The 23460-nt window shown below is 44.6% G+C and overlaps 1 protein-coding gene across 9 annotated transcripts in view; it reads right to left on the reverse strand.

Moving 5' to 3' along the window:
• Positions 1 to 23460, reverse strand: part of IKZF1 (IKAROS family zinc finger 1) — a 99819-nt gene that overhangs the window by 22127 nt on the left and 54232 nt on the right. For 5 of the 9 annotated variants that reach the window (XM_074379696.1, XM_074379697.1, XM_074379698.1 and 2 more), the window contains exons 4-5: positions 14295 to 14354; positions 5300 to 5560 (exon numbers count right to left, since the gene is read on the reverse strand). The exons of 2 other annotated variants lie outside the window; for them this stretch is intronic. In XM_074379696.1, the coding sequence (XP_074235797.1) occupies positions 5300 to 5560; positions 14295 to 14354 (321 nt within the window). The remainder of the gene's footprint in view (positions 1 to 5299; positions 5561 to 14294; positions 14355 to 23460) is intronic. 2 more of the 9 variants (XM_074379699.1, XM_010341391.3) reach the window with 1 other exon arrangement.

Here is a 23460-nt window from a genome sequence, read left to right on the forward strand (position 1 = left end):
CAGCAAAATAAAAAGGAAACTCATTAAAAATGCATTTCAGGATCACAAGTTCATTTCAGCGTTACATTCTTATATTTAAATGAAAGGCACTTCATTATAACAGTTATAATAACTTCTTTTCATTTACATTTTCCCTGTATTTTCCCTTTCAATTTCTTCTCCATTACCTGTCTGTCCCTAAGCAGGCAAATCAGGAGAGAGACAGACAGAGAGCGTGAGGATGAGAGAAAGAGAGAGAGAGATGGAGAAAGATTGAATAAAATGAGAAGTTAAGAAACTGTGAAGGAAGCCCCCCGTCTTCCAAAGAAAAGTCCCAAACCTCCCTATGGCAGGGAATACAAGTCAGAGTTGCATTGAGATTTCTAGCTTTTTCTTTCTTTACAAATCCTAAAACATTTAAGCTCTTATTTCTCTATATCCATAGAAGACAAATTATAAGTAGAGTTATTCTAAGAGATGCAATTTAGTTGTTATGAAGGAATTCTTTCAGGGGTTGTACTGTTGCATTTGTGACTAAGAAAACAGCTGACCCTCTGCTCTGTGTGACAGCATGTGTGTCTCCATTCTGGAGCTGACAAAGGGATAAACAGGCATCTGAGAAAAAGAAATAGGCTGTTGTCCTACTGAGTAGTCACAGGTCTTAGAATCCAAATCAGGGAATATTTCATTTAAGTCTCACTTCGAAGAGTGATACATTTGTCATGTTTAAGTAAACATGAAACTCTTTTGAAAAACAAATGCTTTAGAGGAAGAATGCTATGTGACCACAATTCCTGGTGTTGAGATACCATATCAACATATTTCCTGGAGTCACTTTTTTCTCAGGAAGAGACAATGTATTAAAATGTCTATTTAACCATTTTCCCGACTGATTAATGTGATTATGGTAAAGAAGACAGCACTTCTCAAAAATGATTACAGAGAAGCCTATCTGGCACTATTAACATCCACACCAGATTAAATTTAAAAGTCTATATTGACACTTGAATTTCATGATTATCATCACTTTTTTTAAGCTGGCAGGTTAGATGCACTACTATAAAAGCTGAAACTAATTTACAGTGATATTCAATTACAGGCCAATTGGAGGGGGTCCTGATACTAACCCAGAGGTATCTAGTATTTCTGCAAATCCCTATAGCAATTGGTCTTGGCTAAGCAGAGAGGAGTTTAAATGTAAGCAGGTTGGAAGGTGATGGCGAAACTAACTAACTAACTAACTAAATATATTCTCTGAGTTAGAAACCCGTACATACAAATCAATACTGGATGAAGAGACTATAAGAGCTAGCAGCCAGGTAGCCCAGGAGCATTTCCACTGGAGAGAGATCATTTAATTATCTATTAGGAACACTTCTGGGCCTTCCGTGCACTCGAGCATAAATGTGTGCATTTAACTCCAAGTGGATATGAAAGGAAAAGTAGAGTGAGCTGGTGCAGGAAGACCCAGACAATGTGAGATGGACACGCCCCCAACCACAGCCCTCATTTGGACAGGGTGGCCCCCAGGAGAAAGCTCATGTCACAGAAATGCTCACAATAAGGATGTGGGAAAATCCGGGAGACACCACAGTGTTTTGTGGTATGATCCTAAGCTAGTGACTCTAGCCCTGCACCTGGGAAAGACCCCCTCCCGTGCTGGGCAGGTGTTGGAGTCCAGTGTGTCTCCCCAGGTCTGGAGGGCTTCAGGGAAAACAGGAGGCAGAGCCAGGGTCTCTGTCCGTCACAGACAGAAAGGGCAGATTGCCACAGACACATTGCCTTTCTGCAGAGCAGAGCAGGGCAGGCAGGCATGAGTTCACTTGGATCCTGCTGTGCCTGGTGTCTTAATACCTGCCTGCAAACAACTTTCACTGGAAACCTTTTTTGCTTCTGAGTGCCGATGCTGGTATGAACACATAGCACAAGGCATGGGGTCTTAAGAGAGCATTCCCAAAAGTGACAATACAGAGCACTCTACTCAAGCAGTTTCCTTTAGGGGGGTCTGCAGCTAAGAAGACACGTCCATGGAGCTGAGGCACAAGAACAGCCCACACCATGTGTGTTCTTGCATGGCTGGGGGCCATCATTTGCCTTCTGAAAGTCAACAGCTATTGCAGCTGAGGTCAAGTTTCTCCAAGGTTTTATTTACTTTCATTTCATTGGGATGAGGACTTGGATGTCATGAATTTGAAATTTAATTTTTAATCCTGGTGACTCCACGGATCTCCCATTTTAGGAACCCTCTGTAAGAACGTTTGAGCCTCCCCCAATCACTTCACTGGGCAAAAATGAAGTCTTCATGGATGCCTACATCACAGAATTTCAGGGCATACCAGAAGAAAGTGAAAAAAATATGTTTGAACTGCAAGAACTGATGTAGGTCTACCGTAACATACCTAGGAAGAGCAGTGCCACTAGGGTGCTGCGTTTAGGAAGCTTGAGGACTGTACCTTTTGATCTTACAGATGGTAAGTAAGTAGGCACAGATACTCTTCTTGGTCTTTATTATGAAAAGCCCCTCATTTAGAATAATAATGCAGTGGATTTGCGCTCTGCATTTCCTGCTTCCTTCCTGTCTCTCCCAGCTGGTTCTCACACTAACCCCGAGACACTGGGGGGGGGAAGGCCACTACACCTGAGTCAAAAATCCAAAACTCTGCTGCACGACAGGGGAAGTGGTGTGCTGGTGCCCATGAGCTGATTGGAAAATGGCACCAGAGGCACTTCACCAACCTGGGGATACGGGCAGAGGCAAGACTGCCCCCTGAATCCCCTCAGTGTATCCCAGAAGGGACTGGGAAGCTGACTCAGCCACGGGCCAAAGGAGGAACGGTGGTCACAGTGCAAGTCCCAGCCTGTCCTGTGGGGACTCAGGGCATACCTAAGCCCCAGATGGAGAGCCCACTGAACGGCCCTGCTCGTGTCACTGCTCAGGTGCACTGCCGGGCTGCCTGAGGGGGCTCAGTGCTCCACACGTTGGGAGCCTGTTAGGAATGCCTGTTCTGCCTCTCCCCAGGTCTGAAGCAGAGCTGCATGTTCACAAGACCTCAAGTGATTTACATGCTCTTTCAAGTTTGAGAAGCACTGCTCTCAAAATATTTTAAGCATAGAGGATCGAGAAACCATTCCTTTTCTAACATAGTCCTCTCAGATCCCAAGAAAATGAAAACCTTTCTAGCATGTCTAGCTATTCAAACTAAGTTTGGTCAAACCAGGTATTTCTGTATCTACCTGGGACCCTCTATATTTAGGCAAGTGGAAATGCATGATGAAGACAGTTCATGAGTTCATTGCTTCAAGTGTGTTTATTTCTTTAATAAAGGGCAAGGCAGAAACTATAAAATTGACTTCTGAAAGTTATTTGTTCTGTAAGTGAAAAACTCAGCTTATTGGTGTACAGGTGGCAACGAGCTGCTATTTGTTGGGAGAAGTGAGCAGCAAACAGCAGGTGCCACCTGGCATATCTGTACTTGGCAGGTTTATTCATTAAATGTAATTATTCTTTTTATCAAGGCAGGCAGTCATCATATTTTGGCAATACAGTATGCCAGAATTTGAGTCACTTATCAAATATTTATTTAAGAGAATTTTCACTGTACAGTCAGGCTTTACATGCATTAATAGGAAAGTAATTCATTTGTGAGGTCTAATCCTCATCAGGGATATATTACCATGAGTCCTGGAGTATCCTGTTAAGTGTCTATCACAGGGTAGCCTACCTTCATGTTAATTTCCACCTCGTTACAAAGGCGAGGCTGGGACCACCCTTGCACATGCTGGCTTCACTTAGGGCTGAGTGTGATGGGTCTATTTCACTGGGTCATTTGAGGTTAAAGAGGCCATTCGAAAAAGCAAAGTTTGCTTAATTTTAGAAGTTGAATTTTTATTGACGATGGATATCTATTGATATCAACTTATTTTGACAGTTTTCCAGATACACTACAAATGGAATAGATCATTTTGGAAACTGCCCTGATTCAAATATAAAAATTACCACCCCACAAATATCTACATTTCCTGATAACACAGCTTTCTGGCTCATGGAATTTTCTGAATTCCTGCTTAATTTTTGATAAACATATTTTTGTTTGGTCCCACGTAAACAGCACACAGGGTCTGATTTCAAGTCATCATCATCCCTTTCCTGAGGTATCTGACAGAATCTGCTAGGCCTTTCAAACAGGATTTTCAACTATTGTTTTCCTCTTTTGCAGTGGCAAACACTAGCTTTATGATGACCTGACAATGCCAGCTCAGAGGCAGTGATGGCTCAGGGTCTCTATGTTTCATGTTCCAGCTTTCAGTGACTGCTAGAGGTGCTCGATCTATTGTGTTTTACCCAACTTTAGAACAGCTTCTCACGTGAAGAAAAGTTTCTGTTCAATTCGTAAGAAACCTTCTGCCTGCAGTTAAATAAGTGTGTGTCATTTGTATTCTACTTCTAAGACTTCAGTATCATGAGCGGCAGTGACGGGACAGTTGTGTTGGACAACTCTGTGACAGTTCCATCCACGTGACCGACTATTAGAGACATGTGGACTGGCAGAGCTCGGCCAGCGGGGCCTTGCCATGTTTACTACGCCCCTGGTGAGGGGGCTTCCCGCGAGCCTGAGCACGACTCGTTGACACTAGGGTGCCCGTGTTCCTTCCTTTCTGGACATAGAACATGACATTCTCTTATACCTCCAGTAAACCTTTCAGCAAGACAGGGGATTTGGGAGTTCTTCAGGAATTTGAGCTGATAACCAGTGGCAATAAAAGCATCTGATTCAAAGTCTCCCCTGTGGGAGGGCAAGCCATTTGAAAGCTCACCTGAAGTCTTTCTGAAAACCTGATTTTTCTACTATTGCATCATTCACGATTTTTTCTAAAAATCAATCCCTGTTAGTCTGAATACAAATAAAACACACATTTTTCTCAGTGGAAATTTTGAGGAGTGAGTTTTGGTGTATCAGGACTTTTTGTTTTGTTTTGTGGAGGGTGATCACCTTGCACACGTTCCCCGAGGACTCAGTTGAGACTACTTAGTACGTGTTAACATAACAGGCCCTCGTCAGGCCTCTCATGTGATACTGTTCACTTTTCCCTTGTTTTATTCATAGGGTGGAATTGGTATATGTTGAGAAGTCCTTTCCCAGGCTGTACCAGAATAAGAACTCTATGACTCAGTACCACTTGGAACCAATCGCTTGCAACAACTGAGCTACTAGTCAATTTGAAACATGCTCAGAACACTCAAGGAAGACAGGATACTTTCCTCCTTCAAACCCCATGGACCTTCTCAGGCCACTAAAGGAAAAACCGAGCCAGGCCTTACCAGTGTGGCTTCTTTTGTGAACCATGAGCACATTGGGCCCGATGCAAATGATCCCACAGATATCACACTTTAGTTTTCCGTTAGGAAGTCGAATGCCTCCAACTCCTGACAAAGCCGAGCTGCCTTGGTCCCTGTGGGAGCCATTCATTTTCTCTCCTGAGGCATCAAGCATTCGTAAATCCTCCGCACATTCTTCCCCATTCATTTCACAGGCACGCCCATTCTCTTCATCACTCTGAGTCTCTACTTTAACATTACTGGCTGAAAGAAACAATACAGGAGGCCACTCAGTGTCATTGCAAAAAAAAGAAAAGACGCAACAAAACAACACAGCAGCAAAAAGACAGTCAAATAGGCGTGGAGAGCTGCTAAACAGACGTTCTTGGCCAATCCAAGGGGAGCGCAGCCTGGAATCCCCGTGCATTCGGCCTCGAGAAGGCTTTGGTGGCATGCCTCAGGATGTACCTGGGGTTAAAGGGGGATCTGCCAGCCCTCTCCACAGACCCCAACGGCGAGTGTCTGAAAACATGGTAGAAAGGTATTTACACAGTTCCCACTTTAGAACTGGGCCTTCACTTTAAGCAGGTTCACGCCACCAATCCGCAGCCTCATGGAACCTCAGGAGTGGTCTGAGGCGAACGGCAAACTCCTCCACCCAACCGGATGTGCGCCTTGCCCTAGAGGGGGGATACTGGGTCACACAATCCAACTCTCTAGGATGTGTGAACTTGTTTGGCAAAACACCTAATAAGTGGTTATCAAGCCTGAAAACGTCCGTTACTTGTGATGCTACCTTTCCTTGTGCCATGTAAACATTAATAAACCTTGGGACAAAACTCAGTAAACACAAAAATGCTCAGAGTTCTGACCACAGTTCCCTTTAGATTTCTGGAAGATCTGTTTCTTTAGTACATGAGTATTTGAATTCCTGTTTATCTTAAATAATGTAAACGAACCCTGTGTTCTAAAGGAATGATGTCATTTCTTCCACCACTTCTACTTGCTGAAGGATTAATTGGGATAGTTTATGAATGTAGATATCTCTTTTTTTCCAAAGAGAAAGAAGCTTAGCTTGTGTGGGGTGGGGGTGGGAAGTGAACTTTTTGTGTCTTGAATATAATGACCACTACTGACTCTGCATTACTGTTTCCTTTAAGTCACACATCTTAGGGTAATTATGTCGTTCAAATATTATCCTTCCTAAAAAAGATAGGAGATATTTCATTTGCACACTTCAGAAAACTGACTGATGATACATTGGTAAATCCAACACTGTAATGACTAAGAGAATTTGTAGTTACACTGAAAGCCATCATTTTAATCATCATTGTTACGGACTATTAAGAGTTAATAGGTAAATTCTGCCAAGTAAAATGATCAATGAGATAGATGAAAATCAAGACTAAACATACATATACATATATATATATATATATGACAGGGTCTTCAGGGTCTTGCTCTGTCACCCTGGCTGGAGTGCAGTGGCATGGCTCACTGCAGCCTCTGTCTCCCAGGCTCAAGTGATCCTCCCACCTCAACCTACCTGGTAGTTGTGACTAAAGTTGTGTGCCACCATATCTGGCCAATGTTTTTTGGTTTTTTTTTGGTATTTTTTTGTAGAGATGGGTCTTGCCATGTTGCCCAGGCTGGTCTCAAACTCCTGAGCTTGTTGATCTATCTGTCTTGGCCTCCCAAAGTGTTGGGATTACAGGTATGAGCCACTGTGCTCAGCCTAACCTACCTAATTTTTGATCAACATTTTCAATCAATGGTTCTCCAAGTTTGGACCCTGGAGAAGCAGCATCAGCATCACCTGAGAACTTGCTAGAAGCACAGACTCAGGCTCACCCTAGAGCTGCTGGCTCAGGAACTCAGGGGTTGACCCAGCAGTCTGTTTTAATGAACCCTCCAAAAGATTTTAAGGCACACTGCGGACTGAGAGCAATTGTTTTAAATAACCAACTTGATTAATAATACTCCCAGCTTATTTCATTCAGTGAGTTACTCTTGATTTAGAGAACTACAATCCAGACACTGCAATAAAAATACCTGGTCTGGAGTCCTAGCTGCACTATTTAGAAACTCTGAGATCTTAGGCAAGTCATGTAACTTCTCTGTGCCTTGATTTCCTCATCCATGAAAATGGAAATTATTACAGCATCAGCCTAACAGGGCAGATGAAAAGTCAGCTGAGAACAGGGGCTGGGGCATGGCACGTGGAAGCTCACCCCCAGTGGTTCCAGTGGTTTTCTACCTAACCCCAACACCACGTGCTGGGCACACAGCACACAGCACGTTAATTGCACTCTGCTATTTAACCTTCACAACTCCATAAGGCAATGCTATCATTATCCTGTTTTACAGTTGAAGAAGCCAAGGCACAGAGAGATTGAACAACTTGCTAAGGTCACATAGCTAGCAAGTGGCAGAGCTGGAAGGTAACTGCAGGTAGCCTGGCTCCAACATCCAAATTCCTAACCCCTTATACAGCCATCCCTTGGTAACTGCAGTGCCTTGGTTCCGAAACTTCTGAAGGTCCATGGATGCACAAGTCCCTAAATTGGCACTAGAGAATCTATGGATACAAAAAATCCGCCGTCCATATCCACAGGTTCTGTGTCTCTCGAATACTGTTTTTTTCAACCCATGGTGAGTTGATCTGCAGAGGCTGGACCCATGGACACGGAGGGCTGACTGTACTCTAGTATTTTCCCATTAGCTCTTTAGGGATATGACTTACAGATGATTAAGGACATGAAATGAATTAACTGGGACATGGTGGACTTGGAGAGCGCTGAAGGGAGGATGCTCCAGAGGCTGAACAGAGCTGCCTGTCTCCTCCATCAGATCCTGGCATTATGCAGGATCATCCTGAGAAATCCAGCAGTGGGAATTCTCCAAATGCTCTCCCCTTCAGATTCTGAGGATCAGAGCCTCAGAGCACCTGAGCAGTCTCCTGCTAGCCTCTCCCCACTGCCAGGAATGAGATTCTTGGAAAATAAAGGAGACAGGCAGGCAGGTGAGGCTGGTTGGCTGTAGGGGCAATGGTTCTTAATGACCGTTGAGTTCTCTCCAATCAGTACTGTCAGGTAGAAGCTGTGCATCTTTTCGGGAGGAACCCAGTTCTCTAGGCCCTCCTTGCTCACCAGTGTCTACATGAGCCTGCTCTGGAAACACCATGAGGCTGCAAAGATCTGCGTACTCCTTAATCTAAGATTATTTTTAGGGCTGGGTGTGGTGGCTCACGCCTGTAATCCCAGCACTTTGGGAGGCCAAGGCAGGTGGGTCACGAGGTCAGCAGTTCAAGACCAGCCTGACCAACATGGTGAAACCCCCGTTCCTACTAAAAATACAAAAATTAGCCAGGCATGGTGGCATGCGCCTGTAATCTCAGCTACTCAGAAGGCTGAGGCAGGAGAATTGCTTGAAGGAGGTGAAGATGGCAGTGAGCCAAGACTGTACCACCGCACTCCAGCCCAGATGACAGAGCGAGATGCTGTCTCAAAAAAATATATATTTTTAATCATTTATCTTGTTTAAAAAATGAGATAAGAACACAATGGAGGAAGTTGAGATGGGTGTGGCAAGTTTTTCAAATACAGGCGCTAAGACAGGGGCCATAGCGAACGTGCAGACTGAGCGCTTCAGAGGCTAGAAAAAGGACAGCACGCAGAAGAATGGGCATTGGGATAATCCCCTCGGCATGTTCCCCTACTCAGCTTGACTTCGTAAATGCAGAGGCAACCAGCTACAGAGAATTGACTCTTGCTTTCCCATGGGCACATATGGCCTACCAGGACTTGCCAGAAGCTATCAGTTGTTCTCCTGGATCATTAAGAACGAGTATTTCTGGGATTCTTTGGCATGTTCTATGGCATGTGCTGTTGATGAATGTGTGGGTGCGTGCAGGCAGGAGCAGAACAGCGGGGAAGCTTTGGACACGACCTTTGGGTTTCTGGCATCAGGAGCAGCAGCGCTGCCATAGCAGGCTGCTTGCAGGAGGAGGCAAAGCTATGTGTCAGGAAGGAAGCAGAAGCGTGGGGAAAGCCCACGATGGATGCCGCCTTAGATATCACAGACATCCTCTAAGCCAGAAGCCTGGAGATGAGTCACTCGTTGGACAAATGGTGGCTGAAAGCAGCACTCTGTCCTTCTTAGCCTTCGTGACGCGGTCTCTGAGAGATGTAACACAACCAAAAGAGAAAGAGGCTCAAAAGGCACAAGAGGCGATCACGTACTGTCCTGAGATCAATGTGGATACCAAGTACAATCTTAGAGACAGGTACCTACATCGCCACCTAGATGGCTAGGTGTAAGGACATCTGTAGAAAATTGGTCACACAGGTCTGTAGGAATGGCAGTAGGGATGATCAACTCAGGAAGAGGTAGAGTTCGAAGAGGAAAATTAAGGATACTGAGATGCTCTAGGTTTCTAAAAATGAGTATGCAGACAATATCCACAGATTACTGTGGGCGAGGGCGAAAAACCGAAAACAATGGAAAAGGGACAGAGAAGCCCGTGTTAGCAAATGCTCAACACCTTTTAAACAGGAGTTAGATGGCAGATGCCGAGAGTTCCAGGGCTGGAAGCTTCCAGCGTTATTCAAGTTCTAAGCCATGTTATGACAGGAAAGGCCTGTGAAGTCTAAGACAGGGACTGGATGACTGCCGGGTGCCGGCAGGATTTGGCGGGAACAGAGTGGCCAATACTGTCCCCAAGGGGCAAGTTAGAGTCAAGCAGTGTGTGAATTTCCCATAAACAGGGTTAAGGTCTTCGTTTCTTTGTGGAAAAATGCAGACTGGGTGCTGGTTACATAGACGAGATCAAGAGACTTCTGTCCACCCAAGGAGGCCGTCCAGGAAAATGGGGGTCTCTTATCTGGCTAGGAGGAGAATACCAACAATTTGCTTACGGTTTTCGTAGAGGACAGAAATCAGGGCTTGAAACTATCTTCATAAGTTGCAACTATAGACTGGATCTCAAAATCTGAAACCCATTAGTCATAAATGTAAGGACCTGGGAACTTAAAATACAGATTTTAAAAACACAAGCCCAGAATGAGAGTGTCTTGGCTTCCCGTCTAAGTGTGAAAAAGGCTTCTGGGGTTTTCCCTTGAAGGTAAGCTCAATCAGAGATGTGGACAGAAAAAAGAAAGACAGAAGAAGGGGCCATGGAGTCCTGTACTCACTGAAATCTAGAATCTTCTGTACCAGCTGGGCCATATGTATGCCTCCTTTAAAAAGGGCAGCACAGGCTGGTGCAGGCTTGGAAGAACGTCAATTAGTGGGGCATGAAACTAACTCCTGAGGGCAAGATTGGTAGCACTGGATTCACACTTTCTCGGTTTGGCCCCTGAGAGTGAAGAAGGTGCCCAGGAGAGGCAAGTGGGAGGTGAGTGCCAGAAGGGGTTCTTCTGAGAGACAGGTTTGCAGCGGTGGAAGGCGTCCACACAGAGGGCAGAGGAGCAAGCCCTGGAAGCTGGTGGGAGCCCTGATGGCAGGTGCCTGCCACCGTAGGTGTGTGACAGCCTCCACCAATATGCCTCCCATTCAAGGGGTGAGGAGTTCAGGGCCTTTGTCTTGCAGGCCTTTCCCTTTACCTAGAAGAAGAGAACAAGTGGGGCTTGGGCTGTTGATGGCAGTGAACACATCCACTTGTGAGGGAGGCTCTGCGAGACTGTGAATTTTGCGGGCCCTTCCCTTCATTTTGAAATCCATCATCCTGCAGAAGACAATGACACCAGCTGTTGCTTCCACTAATGATGGAGGAGGTGGGAAGGAATGGCCCTCTGAAGCCGCCCACCTGCTGGCAGCTTCCTAATACCCCGGAGCCAACCCAGAGGGATACGTGCAAGGCTCCTGCTTAATTCTGTTGAAAATGACATATGAGAAATTCCTTCAGTTTCCTAACAACTGCCATTCCTTAAATGGTGCTGATCATACCTGCCCCAGAATCAGTTCCATAAACCTGCCTGCCCCTGACTTGCAGGCACTGTGCTTGGTCCAGCTCTATGGATGCTGTCTCTATGGAACATTTGCCAGGGCCCGAGTTGCCTGGCCATGCCCTTCTGTAAGTTCCTAAACCGCTCACTCTCTCCTCTGGTACTCGGAGCTGGAACTGCTTAGCTGTGGTATTGCTTCAGTGAAATGGTACATCTCCCTGAAGACAGGAAAGATACTGATAAATATTTTGTAACCCCACCACCCCATGACTTAGAAAAATGCCAAACTCAGTAAGGTGCTGAAATGAACTGATTAAATATAGAACATGAAGTGGAGACTGGTCCTCTCTTTCCCCAGAACACTCTGGCTCAGGCCCACCCTGAGCTCTTTCATTGACGAAGAGATAATGGACAAGAGCCCAATTTTATTATTCGATACACGCAGCAATAAATATGAAGAGTGGATGCTTTCAAAGTCCTAGTCAAGAGCTGCTTTCCTTCTCAGGTGCTACGTAAAATTGGGAAACATCCAAATTTCATTGTCCTATCTTGGAGGTCTCCTATGTCATTGGCACCCAACAGTAGACTGAGAGAGACCCCACACCCCTGTATGGAAGGTGAACCTTGGTAGACAGAGAAGTTTGGATTGAAGAATCTGGATGATTCAAGGAACTGAGATGCCAACAGGAGCCAAGAGGCCCGCATCTGTGCCAGGCACTGTGTGTGCTCATGGATAATTAAACATTTTTTAATGCATGGGTATAATGCACACTGTCAGTCCCCACCTGACCAAGGAATTATGCTTCCTCTTAATTTCCCTTTCCTTTTTAGAATGTGTCTTCGTATTTACTGTAAAGGTAAATGTTTGGTACTCAGAATGCATTTTCCCATTGGAAAGATAGTCCGAAATAGTCACTCCAGTGTGCGTTTAGGCCACGTAAGCTTGAAATGCTCAATATTTTACTTGACAACTGGTAGACAGAAATATTCTTGCAACAATGGGACTAGCAAGTAAAAAGCAAATGAAATGAAAATAAGATATCTCTTGAATCACGGTGATTAAATGAAAATTTGAGATGAAGAGGAGATACATAGAGATATTTTTGCGTTGCCTCTAAAAGAGATTTATAAGACTTTTAAGCATTTTAAGGTGAATGGAACCATTTAGTATAACTTAATATCATTTAAAATGTAGATGGTTGTTTTCATCCCATCAGGCTGCATTATTAGAAAATACTTTTCTCCTTATTTGCAATTTAAGAACTTTAAATGGAATAAGGGCAGGGAGAGAAAAGAAAGGCAAGAGAGTAAAAAGATAAACAGGTTAAAAAAGAGCAAGCTACAATCATATAGACCATTTTCTTTCCTCTAGCAGCTTGGTACACAGACTGGAATGAGGACAGTAGAGACGGTCAAAGGGGGTTATTTTTAATTTTTAAGAAGAAAAGAGGTGTTCAGGGCAAAGAGGGCAATTCTTCATTATGACCACAAGGTGGTGATATTGGCCCAGAACAGTTTGGTTGCTGTTTTGGGGGAAAGGCATCAAGACCAACTAACCACTTGTGTGAAGAGGACAGTCACAATGCCAACAGTGGGAAGAAGGGCAAAGAGAGACACCAATACTTTATGGACACAGCTGCATAAATATACAGACAGAAAGTGTATCCAAGTGTATATCATCTTTTATAAAAACCGTAAGTATCATAATAATACATATGTACATGCAGTGATTCTCACAGTCTGAAGTCTTCACTGGAGTCTGCTTCAACACTTCAATATGCTCTGGCTGACACCTTCCTCAGACTTCACAGAAACACGTTTTAGGATGCATTAGCTCACTCTCTAGTGCATTTGACTTCTCAAAACCCTTCAACAACATGATTCTTCAGATCAATATTAGTTCTCTGCCCAATACTATAATGTTCTATATGTTCATATAAGCTTACATGTAAACAGATACACACATATAAGCATTTACAGGTACATACATAGACACCTGGTATCAAGCTATTGTTTAAAGTGGAATCAAAGAAATATCAGTAAAAGAAAGATTCTGTAACTTTCATAGACTGGAAAAGCAGCCAATCTAGTTTATAGCAAAAGGGTACACTTAGATTGATACTATTAAATTCCTTAGACACCAGATAGTTTTTTGATAACAAGAATGTCTTTAACTGTTACTGGCACTTTTGAATTAGAGCCTGTAATTATGACTTTCACAGTGTTAACAAAGGCGACCTGTTTTCTGATGTTGCTTTACAGTATTAGAGAATTTGCTAATACAGATCCTAAGGGGATCATCAACTTGTGTGACTTTAAATATTCAGCTCTCTATACATTTTTAAAAAGCAGTCTCTGTTCTTTAAAGTACTCCTTTGAGGATGTTACTCAAATATATTTATCATTTATCAGTTCTCAATACCTAAAAAAGAAAAATGAAATTCACATCTGTTGTTGGTTTAACAGCTCAGATCAGAGAAGGTCCTATGGGCACTAAGCATGAACAGAACGTTGGCTCCAGCGGCGACGCGCCACAGAAAAAACGGCCTGGAGGCCTGCAATTTTCTCTTCTCAGTTCTGAAATTAATACTCCAAAGCCACAGATGAAGAGCCTGTCTCTTTCTCCTGTCCTACAAAATTGTAAAAACTATCTGAAACCACGTTCAGTTCTTCGTTGGTGATTGAAAGTATGGCCATGTTATGCTCACACTCAATAAAAAGATCATCACAACAGTAATCTCAAAGCTCTCCAGCAGCACCAGCGAAGAGACAGTCCCATCAGTGCTACTCTAACTCCAGCCCTCACGGTGACTCCACTGCCATGCTCCCAGCACACCGCACAGCTGCCTAGACCTTCCTTTTGCATGTCATGGTATAAATACCCATAAATGATATATTAGGTGTCTAACGAATACAACAGTGAATATTTAATGTATCTCCTTTCTTTCAAGCGTGAGAAAGGCGTTAATGAAGGAACATGCACACACGATATTTACATGATGGACTGAGATGAAGGCATGCTTTTGTTTTCCAGAAGCAAGGTAAATACTTACGAGAGAAAGATTTGGGAATTATTGCATGGAAATCCCTAAAGTCATCAGCCCCATATGTAACTGCAACAAAGAAGGCAAAAAGAAAGCTGGGTTGTGATACCAGTAGAGAGATATAGTCAGAGTTTAACAGAAAGCATTACTTTTAAAAAAAGAACGTTTTATTACTCAAAACCACTGTTCAGCTACTCATCTGCTATTGCTGACCCCCCTACAGGCAACAGAAAAGTAATTACTCATGAACAGGACCACAATCCCCTCAGGTCTCAACTCACAGCATTATATCCCATAAAGTGGTTTGGAGCAGTTACTGATGGCTTCGACATCTTAGAGGGTGCAGCTCCAAACATTCTAGAACTCTGAGAAACCATTCAGCAGCTCCGATCCAAAACCTCAGGCTCCTCGCAGAGCGTCTCCTGGGACAGCACGTTATCTCCACAAAAGTGCGTGTTTCTTAATGAGCTGACTGCATCGCAAATGTTCTTCATTCAGCTTTTTCTTAGAAAGCGTTCATAGAAAATTAGAAAATGCAGCACATTGGGTGGGGGAAAATTATTGTTTTCCCCAACCCACAAAAGAGCTACCCATTTTGGTGAGCAGTCCTTATCAGCTGCTTTCATAAATGCTATCCCTGCCTCAAGTCTTCAGGTTTCTATTCTCTTTCATAGGACAGTTTCCCAGCATAGTCCTTTTCCTTGAGATTTGGTAGATTCTGCACATGTGCACACACGTGTACACACACACAACATTTTCCCTCCAAGAGTCACATCTCAGCAACGGTTGCAGTTACATACACAGTGTAGCTGCTAAATTCAACTTGTTGGATGAGTTCCTAGGTTAGCGGAGTAAAGACTCTGAGGTGACCTGCAGGAAACAGACCTATTGAACTTTGCTTAAATCAGTGTTTTCCAGACTTATCTGACCACAGACCCTCCTTCTTTTCCCATGAAATTATTGGGAAATAAATTATTAGGATAATGGGCATCACAGTTTAAGAGACATTTTGAAAGCTGTTTCTTGAAGTGACTCGTTGAATAATTTCCTAGCAAATCTTTACTCTTTATCTGCTTATTTTATTTAGTCCACATCTAATGGGTAAGTCAATATTATGAGTCCCATCAAACAGAGGTAGCATAAATTGCCTCCATGGGGATGTTGCCTGTTGGCCTGCAAACAGCCAATTTTGCAATACCCTTTGCGGAGCTTATCATCTTCATTGAGTTTCAGCCCTTTATATCATTTGTTTGCCCTTATTCTGCTTCATGGAGTTGCTAGCATCTCAGATAATAGGAGAAAAGGCAAAGATGTTTTAAAGGGTACGTATTACCTTTTGCAAATGTGAACATTACAACAGTGATAGAGTACAAAACTCTGACTAAACAGCAAAGCACTGAAATACTGCCTATACTGCTGATAATGCCGATAGGGTGCTTGAAGATGACTTGCTTTGAGAGTTAACTTCCTAATCTATCCCTGCAGCTCTATAGCCAGAGCTTAGCCACCTGTTGTACGTACGATGATGACTACAGCACTGGGGAGGCTTCATGTTTACCGACACACTGAACACGCTGAAGATCAGGGAGTTAAGAGATTAGATCTGAACGCAATGTGTCTCAACGTTGTCTCACCAGAAGAAAATGTAGCCTTTTGCAGTCTTGGGTAGTCAAAGAGTAAGCCTTGAAATACTGAATTCTGTCAAGACACTTCCCACTCCACACATTGCCGTTTAATATAAAGAATACTGTAATAGACATTAAATTTTTTAAAAATTTAACTTTCAGACTCAGGAGTACATAGGCAGGTGTGTTACATAGGTAAACTCATGTCACGGCGGTGTGTTATACAGATTGTTTTGCCACTCAGGTATTAAGTCTACTACCTATTATTTTTCCTAATCCTCTTCCTTTTCCCACCTCCACCCTCTGACAGGCCTCGGTGTATATGTTCTCCTCATTTAGCTCACACTTAAAAGTGAGAACACGTGTACTTGGTTTTCTGTTCCTGGGTTAATTTGCTAAGGATAATGGCTTCCAGCTCCATCCATGCTCCTGCAAAGGACATGATCTCATTCTTTTTTATGGCTGCATAGTATTCCACGGTGTATGTCGACTACATTTTCTTTATCCAGTCGATCACTGATGGGCATGTGGGTTGATTCCATGTTTTTGCTATTGTGAATAGTGCTGCAACGAACATATGAGTGCATGTGACTTATGGTAGAACGATTCATTTTTCTTTGGGTATATATGCAGTAATTGGATTGCTGGGTCAAATGGTGTCTAGGTCTTTGACGAGTTACCCCACTGTCTTCTTCCACATGGTTAAACTAATTTACAGTCTCACCAACAGTGTATGAACATTCCTTTTTCTCTACAACTCACCAGTATCTATTTTTTGACTTTTTATTAATAACTCTTCTGATTGGTTTGAGATGGTATGTCATTGTGGCTTTGATTTGCATTTCTCCAATGGTCAGTGATGTTGAGCTTTATTTCATATGACTGTTGGCCACATGGATGTCTTCTTTTGGAAAGTTGGATATTGAATGTCAATCATGTTTGAAAATAATCAGTTCTTTGCCTAGTGTAATTCAAATTTATTTGTTGATTTTTGTCCCAAATATGTGGTTCCCTAAAAGTCACAAAATTGTTTAAAAAACAAAATACAGCTGTACTTACTAGTTTGTTTCATGTCTCCACAGTAATGCTGAATTGATGAGAGCTCACTCTTGTTCCTGTAGCATCCATGTTCAGGCACATAAACTTCTGAGCTCAGAAAATGAAGCCTGAACTATTCTAGCTGAACAGGTAATTATGTACAACATGAAACGTGGAAACTCACTCCGTTCCATGCTAAAGTCCAGTATCTCGTGGGAGCCATTCACCGGAAGCTCTCTTGATGCCAGGCGGGTAGCAGAGGATTTGTGGAAGCTGTATTTATGATGCTTGAGAGGCACTGGAAGGTGTGTAAGGTACTACAGCTGCCCACACAGGGACACACATAAGTGTGTTTGTGTGTTAATGCAAATATACACACACTCACCTACACGTGAGGCATGGGGAGTAACGGCGTCCCCCAGCGAACAAATTCCCAACCAGTGAACGAACAACTGGGCAAGTGTGGCTGTTACCCCTCCTAGCCCCACCCCCTCAGGGACTTCACTGTTGCGGCAGCTGCGCCTGGCACACCGCACATCCAGGGTAGGGACTGAACGAAGTCACAGAGCAGGTGAGTATGCACAGCGGTCACTGAGAGCTCCTTGAATGCACTGCAGGAGCCGGCTGGCCCCAGGGGCTGTGCAGTCTGACAATATTCTCACGTTGCTTCTGGCAAGCTGAAAAATGAGCCATACAACCTGCCTTTTCTCGCTCACTTGGAGAGGTTTGCAGGTGCTGACCTGTCTTGCCCATGAAGATAGTCCTGCCTCTAAGTTGACCCTCTTGCTTTTCGTCAGAAACAGTCACTGTGGGATTGGGGAAGCTATTATTCGGTGATTACCTCTCAATCTTATTCTCTTTCCTTTAGTAAATTCAGGCCATTGTTTGATAAAAGGGTGCACATGAAAAAAGTGTTCAACTTTGTTCTCAGTTTTCTACATTTTATAAAATATTTTCTTATCCAGAGCAAATTTAACTCATTGGTAGGAATTTCTATTCCCCAAACTCTCATGCACATTTTCACATAAAATGCTGTGAATGCCTTGGATTCTGAATCATATTTGAATTGCCAAATTGATGAACATTATAGGGCAAATGAAATACCGGCAAACCACACTTCTCAGTTTGCATTTAGCTGTGCATAAGATTATAAACTTCTTGTTCTGCTGTCACTCTGGGGAGAGGCTAAACATACTTGAGATTTTCAAAACAAGAGAGAGGAGATCTGATCTATTTTCCAATGCAAGAACACTGACAATTTTCTGGGAAAAATCTTTCTGAAGGTAAACACATTCAGATTTGTATTTAGGAGAATTTAGAAAAATGCTGTTGTTTGTATATGTTCTTTTAATCACATTAACCTGTCAGTCACAGTCCGATCGTTAGTCTATTATTACCTTGTTTGAGTATGGTTTGTGGTGACCCTGGCAATGCCTCCAAATCTAGCATTTCATGGTGGGGCTTCCTGACCCCATGGCGGAGCTCGTGAGAGTCACAGCACAGGACAGCAAGGTGGAGGTGGATGGGAGGAGCAAGTACCCTAGGCAGAGCACCACAGGCCACACTTCTAGAAAGTACTAGTTAGATCATGAAGAGCTACCAAGTTAAGATTCTATAAAAACCTTTCAGACTTTCTGTGGATGGATACATTTGCTTTTAGACCACCCTCCAGTTAGGAGACTCCCAGTCTTCTCACGGGAAGAGAACACTGGCTGCCATCTATGGACTGCACACTCAAGGAAGGTATTGTTGCTCCAGTCTTAGAAAAGAGGCAGCTAAAATGCAATCAAGTTCAGTCAGACCCAGGGACACGGAGCTGGGGAGTGCTGGTTGGTGCAAGTCTCACATCTAAGCTCCCCAGGGGACTGAGTAACTCCTCAGTGGCTCCTTTCATTGCTTGTCCTACAGTCAGTCCTGAGGGTTTCAACTCTGCTGCCACTTGTCTCCTTCCCACTCTACCAGCCCCTTCTTTTCAGATGTCAAGGGTCACGCCATGCAGGTCATGGTGTCTTACACCGCTCTGGATCCTGTGTGACCCCAGCATAGCCCACCCAGCAGGCACACAGAAGTCTGGAGAAGAAGGCAAGTGAAAACACGCCCAGGACGCCGTTGGTGAGCTCTACCAGGGCTCCATCCTCGGTCATCTGCCCATTCTTCCCCTCATGCCGAGAACACACTCAGCCAAACCCAAATCCCTCTCTTTACCCCCAGACCCAGCTCTCCTATGCAGCCCATGCATGCTGATGGGGCCTCATCTGGATTCCATACATTCTAACCCACACAGGGCTTGCCTCGACCTTTGCCTCTCGTGGCCAAATTATGTCTGAGGTCTTTGGAGAGGTCTCCGTTCCTATTGTTTTCCATCCGCATCACATCCCAGCATGGCCATGAAACCCCTGCCTTCGCCCGGCTAAGGCAGCCCAGCTGGCACCACGTCCTGCCTGTGTTTCCTGTCCACTGTCTGGCATATAAGTTGGTTTGTTTGCATCATGAGGACCTCGCTTTCAGTCACCCCTTTCAGTCATCGTGTTCACTGCCCTAAGATTATCGTCCTCAACCTGCTCTTATCCGGTCACATCTGCTTCCAAATTTTCCGTGGGTCTGCACTGTTAACGACGAGGAAAAAACGTCCACTCCTGTGTCAAAATCCCCCTACAACTGGTGAGCAATGACAATAAACTTCTCAGCAGGTCATATTATTCAGATAAGCTAGTGGACGAACCTCACGGAAAAATGCTTGAAACCAAAAAAGAGAGCCCCGTAGCTAGTTTTTCAGTAGAAAACCATAGGCAGATAAAGGTACTATCTACCTTCTTGTCAATGAAGACTTCAAGGCCCATAGGATTAGCTACAACCGACTAACATCCACCATGTTTCCCTGATGGGAAAGACAACAGGGCTAGTGCTTTGCAAGTCCACTGAAGGTGAAAAAGAAGGCAGGGCCGGGCGCGGTGGCTCAAGCCTGTAATCCCAGCACTTTGGGAGGCCGAGGCGGGTGGATCACGAGGTCAAGAGATCGAGACCATCCTGGTCAACATGGTGAAACCCCATCTCTACTAAAAATACAAAATATTAGCTGGGCATGGTGGCGCGTGCCTGTAATCCCAGCTACTCAGGAGAGGCTGAGGCAGGAGAATTGCTTGAACCCAGGAGGCGGAGATTGCGGTGAGCCGAGATCGCGCCATTGCACTCCAGCCTGGGTAACAAGAGTGAAACTCCGTCTCAAAAAAAAAAAAAAAAAAAAAAAAAAAAAAAAGAAGGCAGGAAAACGCCTCCAGCGCCTGCAAACCCTGAGTCTGTCTCCCCTTCAGCTCCAAATGCCCCGGCACACACTTACTCTATTTGGCAAAGGGGTTGGGGTAGACACTTACTCTATTTGGCAAAGGAGTGGCCCTTCCACAGGGCCTCACTTACCCTCATGGTGTTTCAGGGACGAGTGTCAGGTCGAGGGACCATTTTGGCTGCATCAAATGGGACATATCAGTGATGGTCAAAGTCACTATGCTTTACTTCAAATCCCAGCTGTCAGAGCTACCCTCCAGAGCAGATGATTTGGAGAACTTAACAGAAAAGTAGCCCTTTCTCTCTTCATAGCACAATAGGCACCTGCCCTATTTTTGTTTATGTTTTACTCACACAATGTTAATTTTTCACAGTGAACTAATTAAGATAGAAAAAGCTCCAATTAATGCACCTATGGTTTAGAAAAGGAGAAATGGACACTTCTCAAGAGCACAAGAAAGAAAATAGCAGGTTCAAAATGATGGTTCTTTTATGAGATTAGCTTTTAAACAATGGTTTTGGTGCCATGTGCAAGCTTCCTAAATCCTGAGTTTGGAGCACTTCCTCAGCCGCCCTGTGAGGCCTGTTTCACGTCAGCCAACTACCGGGTCCAGGATCTCCATAGAACAATTTTGGGGAAAACGTTCAATGGGTTGAAGAACAGGCTTAGAGGTATTTTTCCAATGTTGTGTCCCTCTTCCTTTGGAAGAAATACTACTTTTTGGTAAAAATGATTTAAAAAAATGATATTTGCTTATTCTAAACCTACCAAGAAACACTATGACGGCACTTCCTGAAATTACCCACGTCTTATAATTTAAGAAGAATCATGTGCAAAGAAGAAAATGGAAAAATAATAGTGAGAACGGAGTAATAGAGCTTAGCTCATGCTTTAAAAGGAGAAACGGGAAAGGGACATTCAGACAATCAAGAAAGGCCGAAGAAAACTAAGTGGGCTGTAGTTCTACAGTTTCCGATTAGGTCAGAAAGCTCTTGTCAGGGATCACAGCGGGGTGGCAGAGGGTGAGGTCCTCAATATAAGTGAAAAATGATATTTTATTTTGTCATTCCAAATTTTATTACAATAAGGGAGATTTATACTGGATCACAGGGGCCAAAATGATAAGGAGGAGAAATTCTACAAAATAACTGGGCTGCCCAGGAGAGTGTGGGCCACGTGGTGGGCAGGAGGGGTGGGAATGTGTGGATGGACAGCAACCTTTACATAGGGAGGCCCCAGCCGGACATGCGGTGGGGAGCGCTGGACAGAGCCACGTGGCGATGGACCGCGGTGTTCCCTGCAGCCTGGAGAGGCGAGGCGCAGCGGGCAGCGTGGAAAGGTGCGGAGCTCGGCAGCCGTCAGAGTGTCTGCAGCGTGGGCCACAGGCGAGAGCCTTTGATCAACTGTTTGGCATGTGCTCTAGCTGAGGTAACTGCACACGTGCTTTAGATGTGGTTTTTCCGGTAGCACACTTACAGAAGCAACAGGTGAAACTGTCGCTGCCGGCGTCAAAGGGAGTTTGGCAAAGCGAAGGACTAAAGACTGAAGGAAATGTTTTCACCGTGGAGCTGGACCTGGCTTCCTGAAATGGGGTTACTGTATGTGCATTTCACACATTCTTGGGGTGTAGGACCTATCACTCCTGACTTCAGATGAAAAATAAAACACACAAAGAAAGGGCTGAGGACTTTAAATCCACATCGGCGGCCTTTGTACTCCTAAGCGATCAACTGAAGAGAACTCCAGAGGCTGCGCGCAGCTCCTCTCAGGCTCTGCAGTTAGACATGGCCATTCCCTCTCATCCCCAGGGCTGGCACGGTGTCAGCCCCAAAGATTCCAGAAGCCCAGGCCCTGCTTCAGGGAGGCCAGAGATAAGTAATCTCCCCCAGGACACACAGAGGGTGGATCCTCTGCCGTCCTGTCCCTCCCTTCCAGAAGCCCAACGGGTCCCTGTCAGAATTCCAAGCAGAAGGTGACTCAGCACAGAGGAGGAGGGACGGGAAGAACAATGCAGTCACCCTCTTCAACCCTTGGCTCTTGGCCACAGGTACACTCCCACACACTTTGTGTCTTTAAGTAGTCGCTAATCTTTAAGGAAGGGGTATTTGCGTAGTAATTCTGCTGAGAAATCCTGGGGAGTCAGCCAGCCCCTCGTGACCTGACGCTGCTACAGATGGAGGTGAAGCCTTCAGTCCTGCCTTGGCAGTCTCTTCCCAGAAAGTGAATTTCTCAGGCACGAGCTCAAGCTGTGAACCTGGTGATGGTGAAGATCAGAGTGCAGGCAATCTGGCATAGCTGTAGCTGAACTGTCTGTAGAGGGAAGCAAGGGGCTGAGGAGCATGGATTGGGGTGTGTGCCTCTGGTCTGGTGCACTGGTACACACACGTGTACACATGAGTGATCACGTGTGCATGTGTGCACATATGTATGCACAGGTGCAAATGACACACAGAGATTGCCCTTTCTACACACATATTTAAAAAGGCAGCTCAGTAAAATCGACTCAGAGGTAGAGCGTTCATTATTTACAACGACATTACCCTGCAGAAGGACAGCAGCGAAGACAAAGAGACAGCAGTCTCCACTGTTCTGAACGTCCGACCCGCCCCTCGTCACTCTGTGCACATTCCCCCGCCTGCCAGCTCTACGGGCAGAAGGCCGCAGGAATCAGATCTGGGCTCTACAAGACCTAGAACGTCTAACTCAGAAGTCAGGATGAAATGCATGCTTCCTCCATTTCTTAACCAAGAAGCACCCCTGTAGAGATTTCTGAGCAAGGAATTGTGACTTGTGGCAAAATTATTTTATTTTTTGAGGCGGGATCTTGTTCTGTGGCCCAAGCTGGAGTGCAGTGGCATGATCACAGCTCACTGCAGTCTCCACCTCCTGGGCTCAAGCGAGTCTCCTGCTTCACCCTCCCGAGTAACTGGCACTACAGGCATATGCCACCATGCCAGGCTACTTTTTGTATTATTATTATTATTATTATTATTATTTTGTAGAGACAGGATTTCACCATATTGCCTAAGTTGGTCTCAAACTCCTGAGTACATGTGATCCCCACACCTCGGTCTCCCAAAGTGTTGGGATTACAGGCGAGAGCCATTGCACCTGGCCGGAATTCTGTATGTCAATAAGAAACTCACACAGTGGCTATGAGAAGAAATCAGGAAGGAGATGGGGATACTTTAAGCCGTTTAACGTTTCGGGTAAGCTTATTTCTAACCAG

This window comes from Saimiri boliviensis, chromosome 10 (assembly GCF_048565385.1).
Source record: "Saimiri boliviensis isolate mSaiBol1 chromosome 10, mSaiBol1.pri, whole genome shotgun sequence".
In the NCBI taxonomy this organism is placed as follows: Eukaryota; Metazoa; Chordata; class Mammalia; order Primates; family Cebidae; genus Saimiri; species Saimiri boliviensis.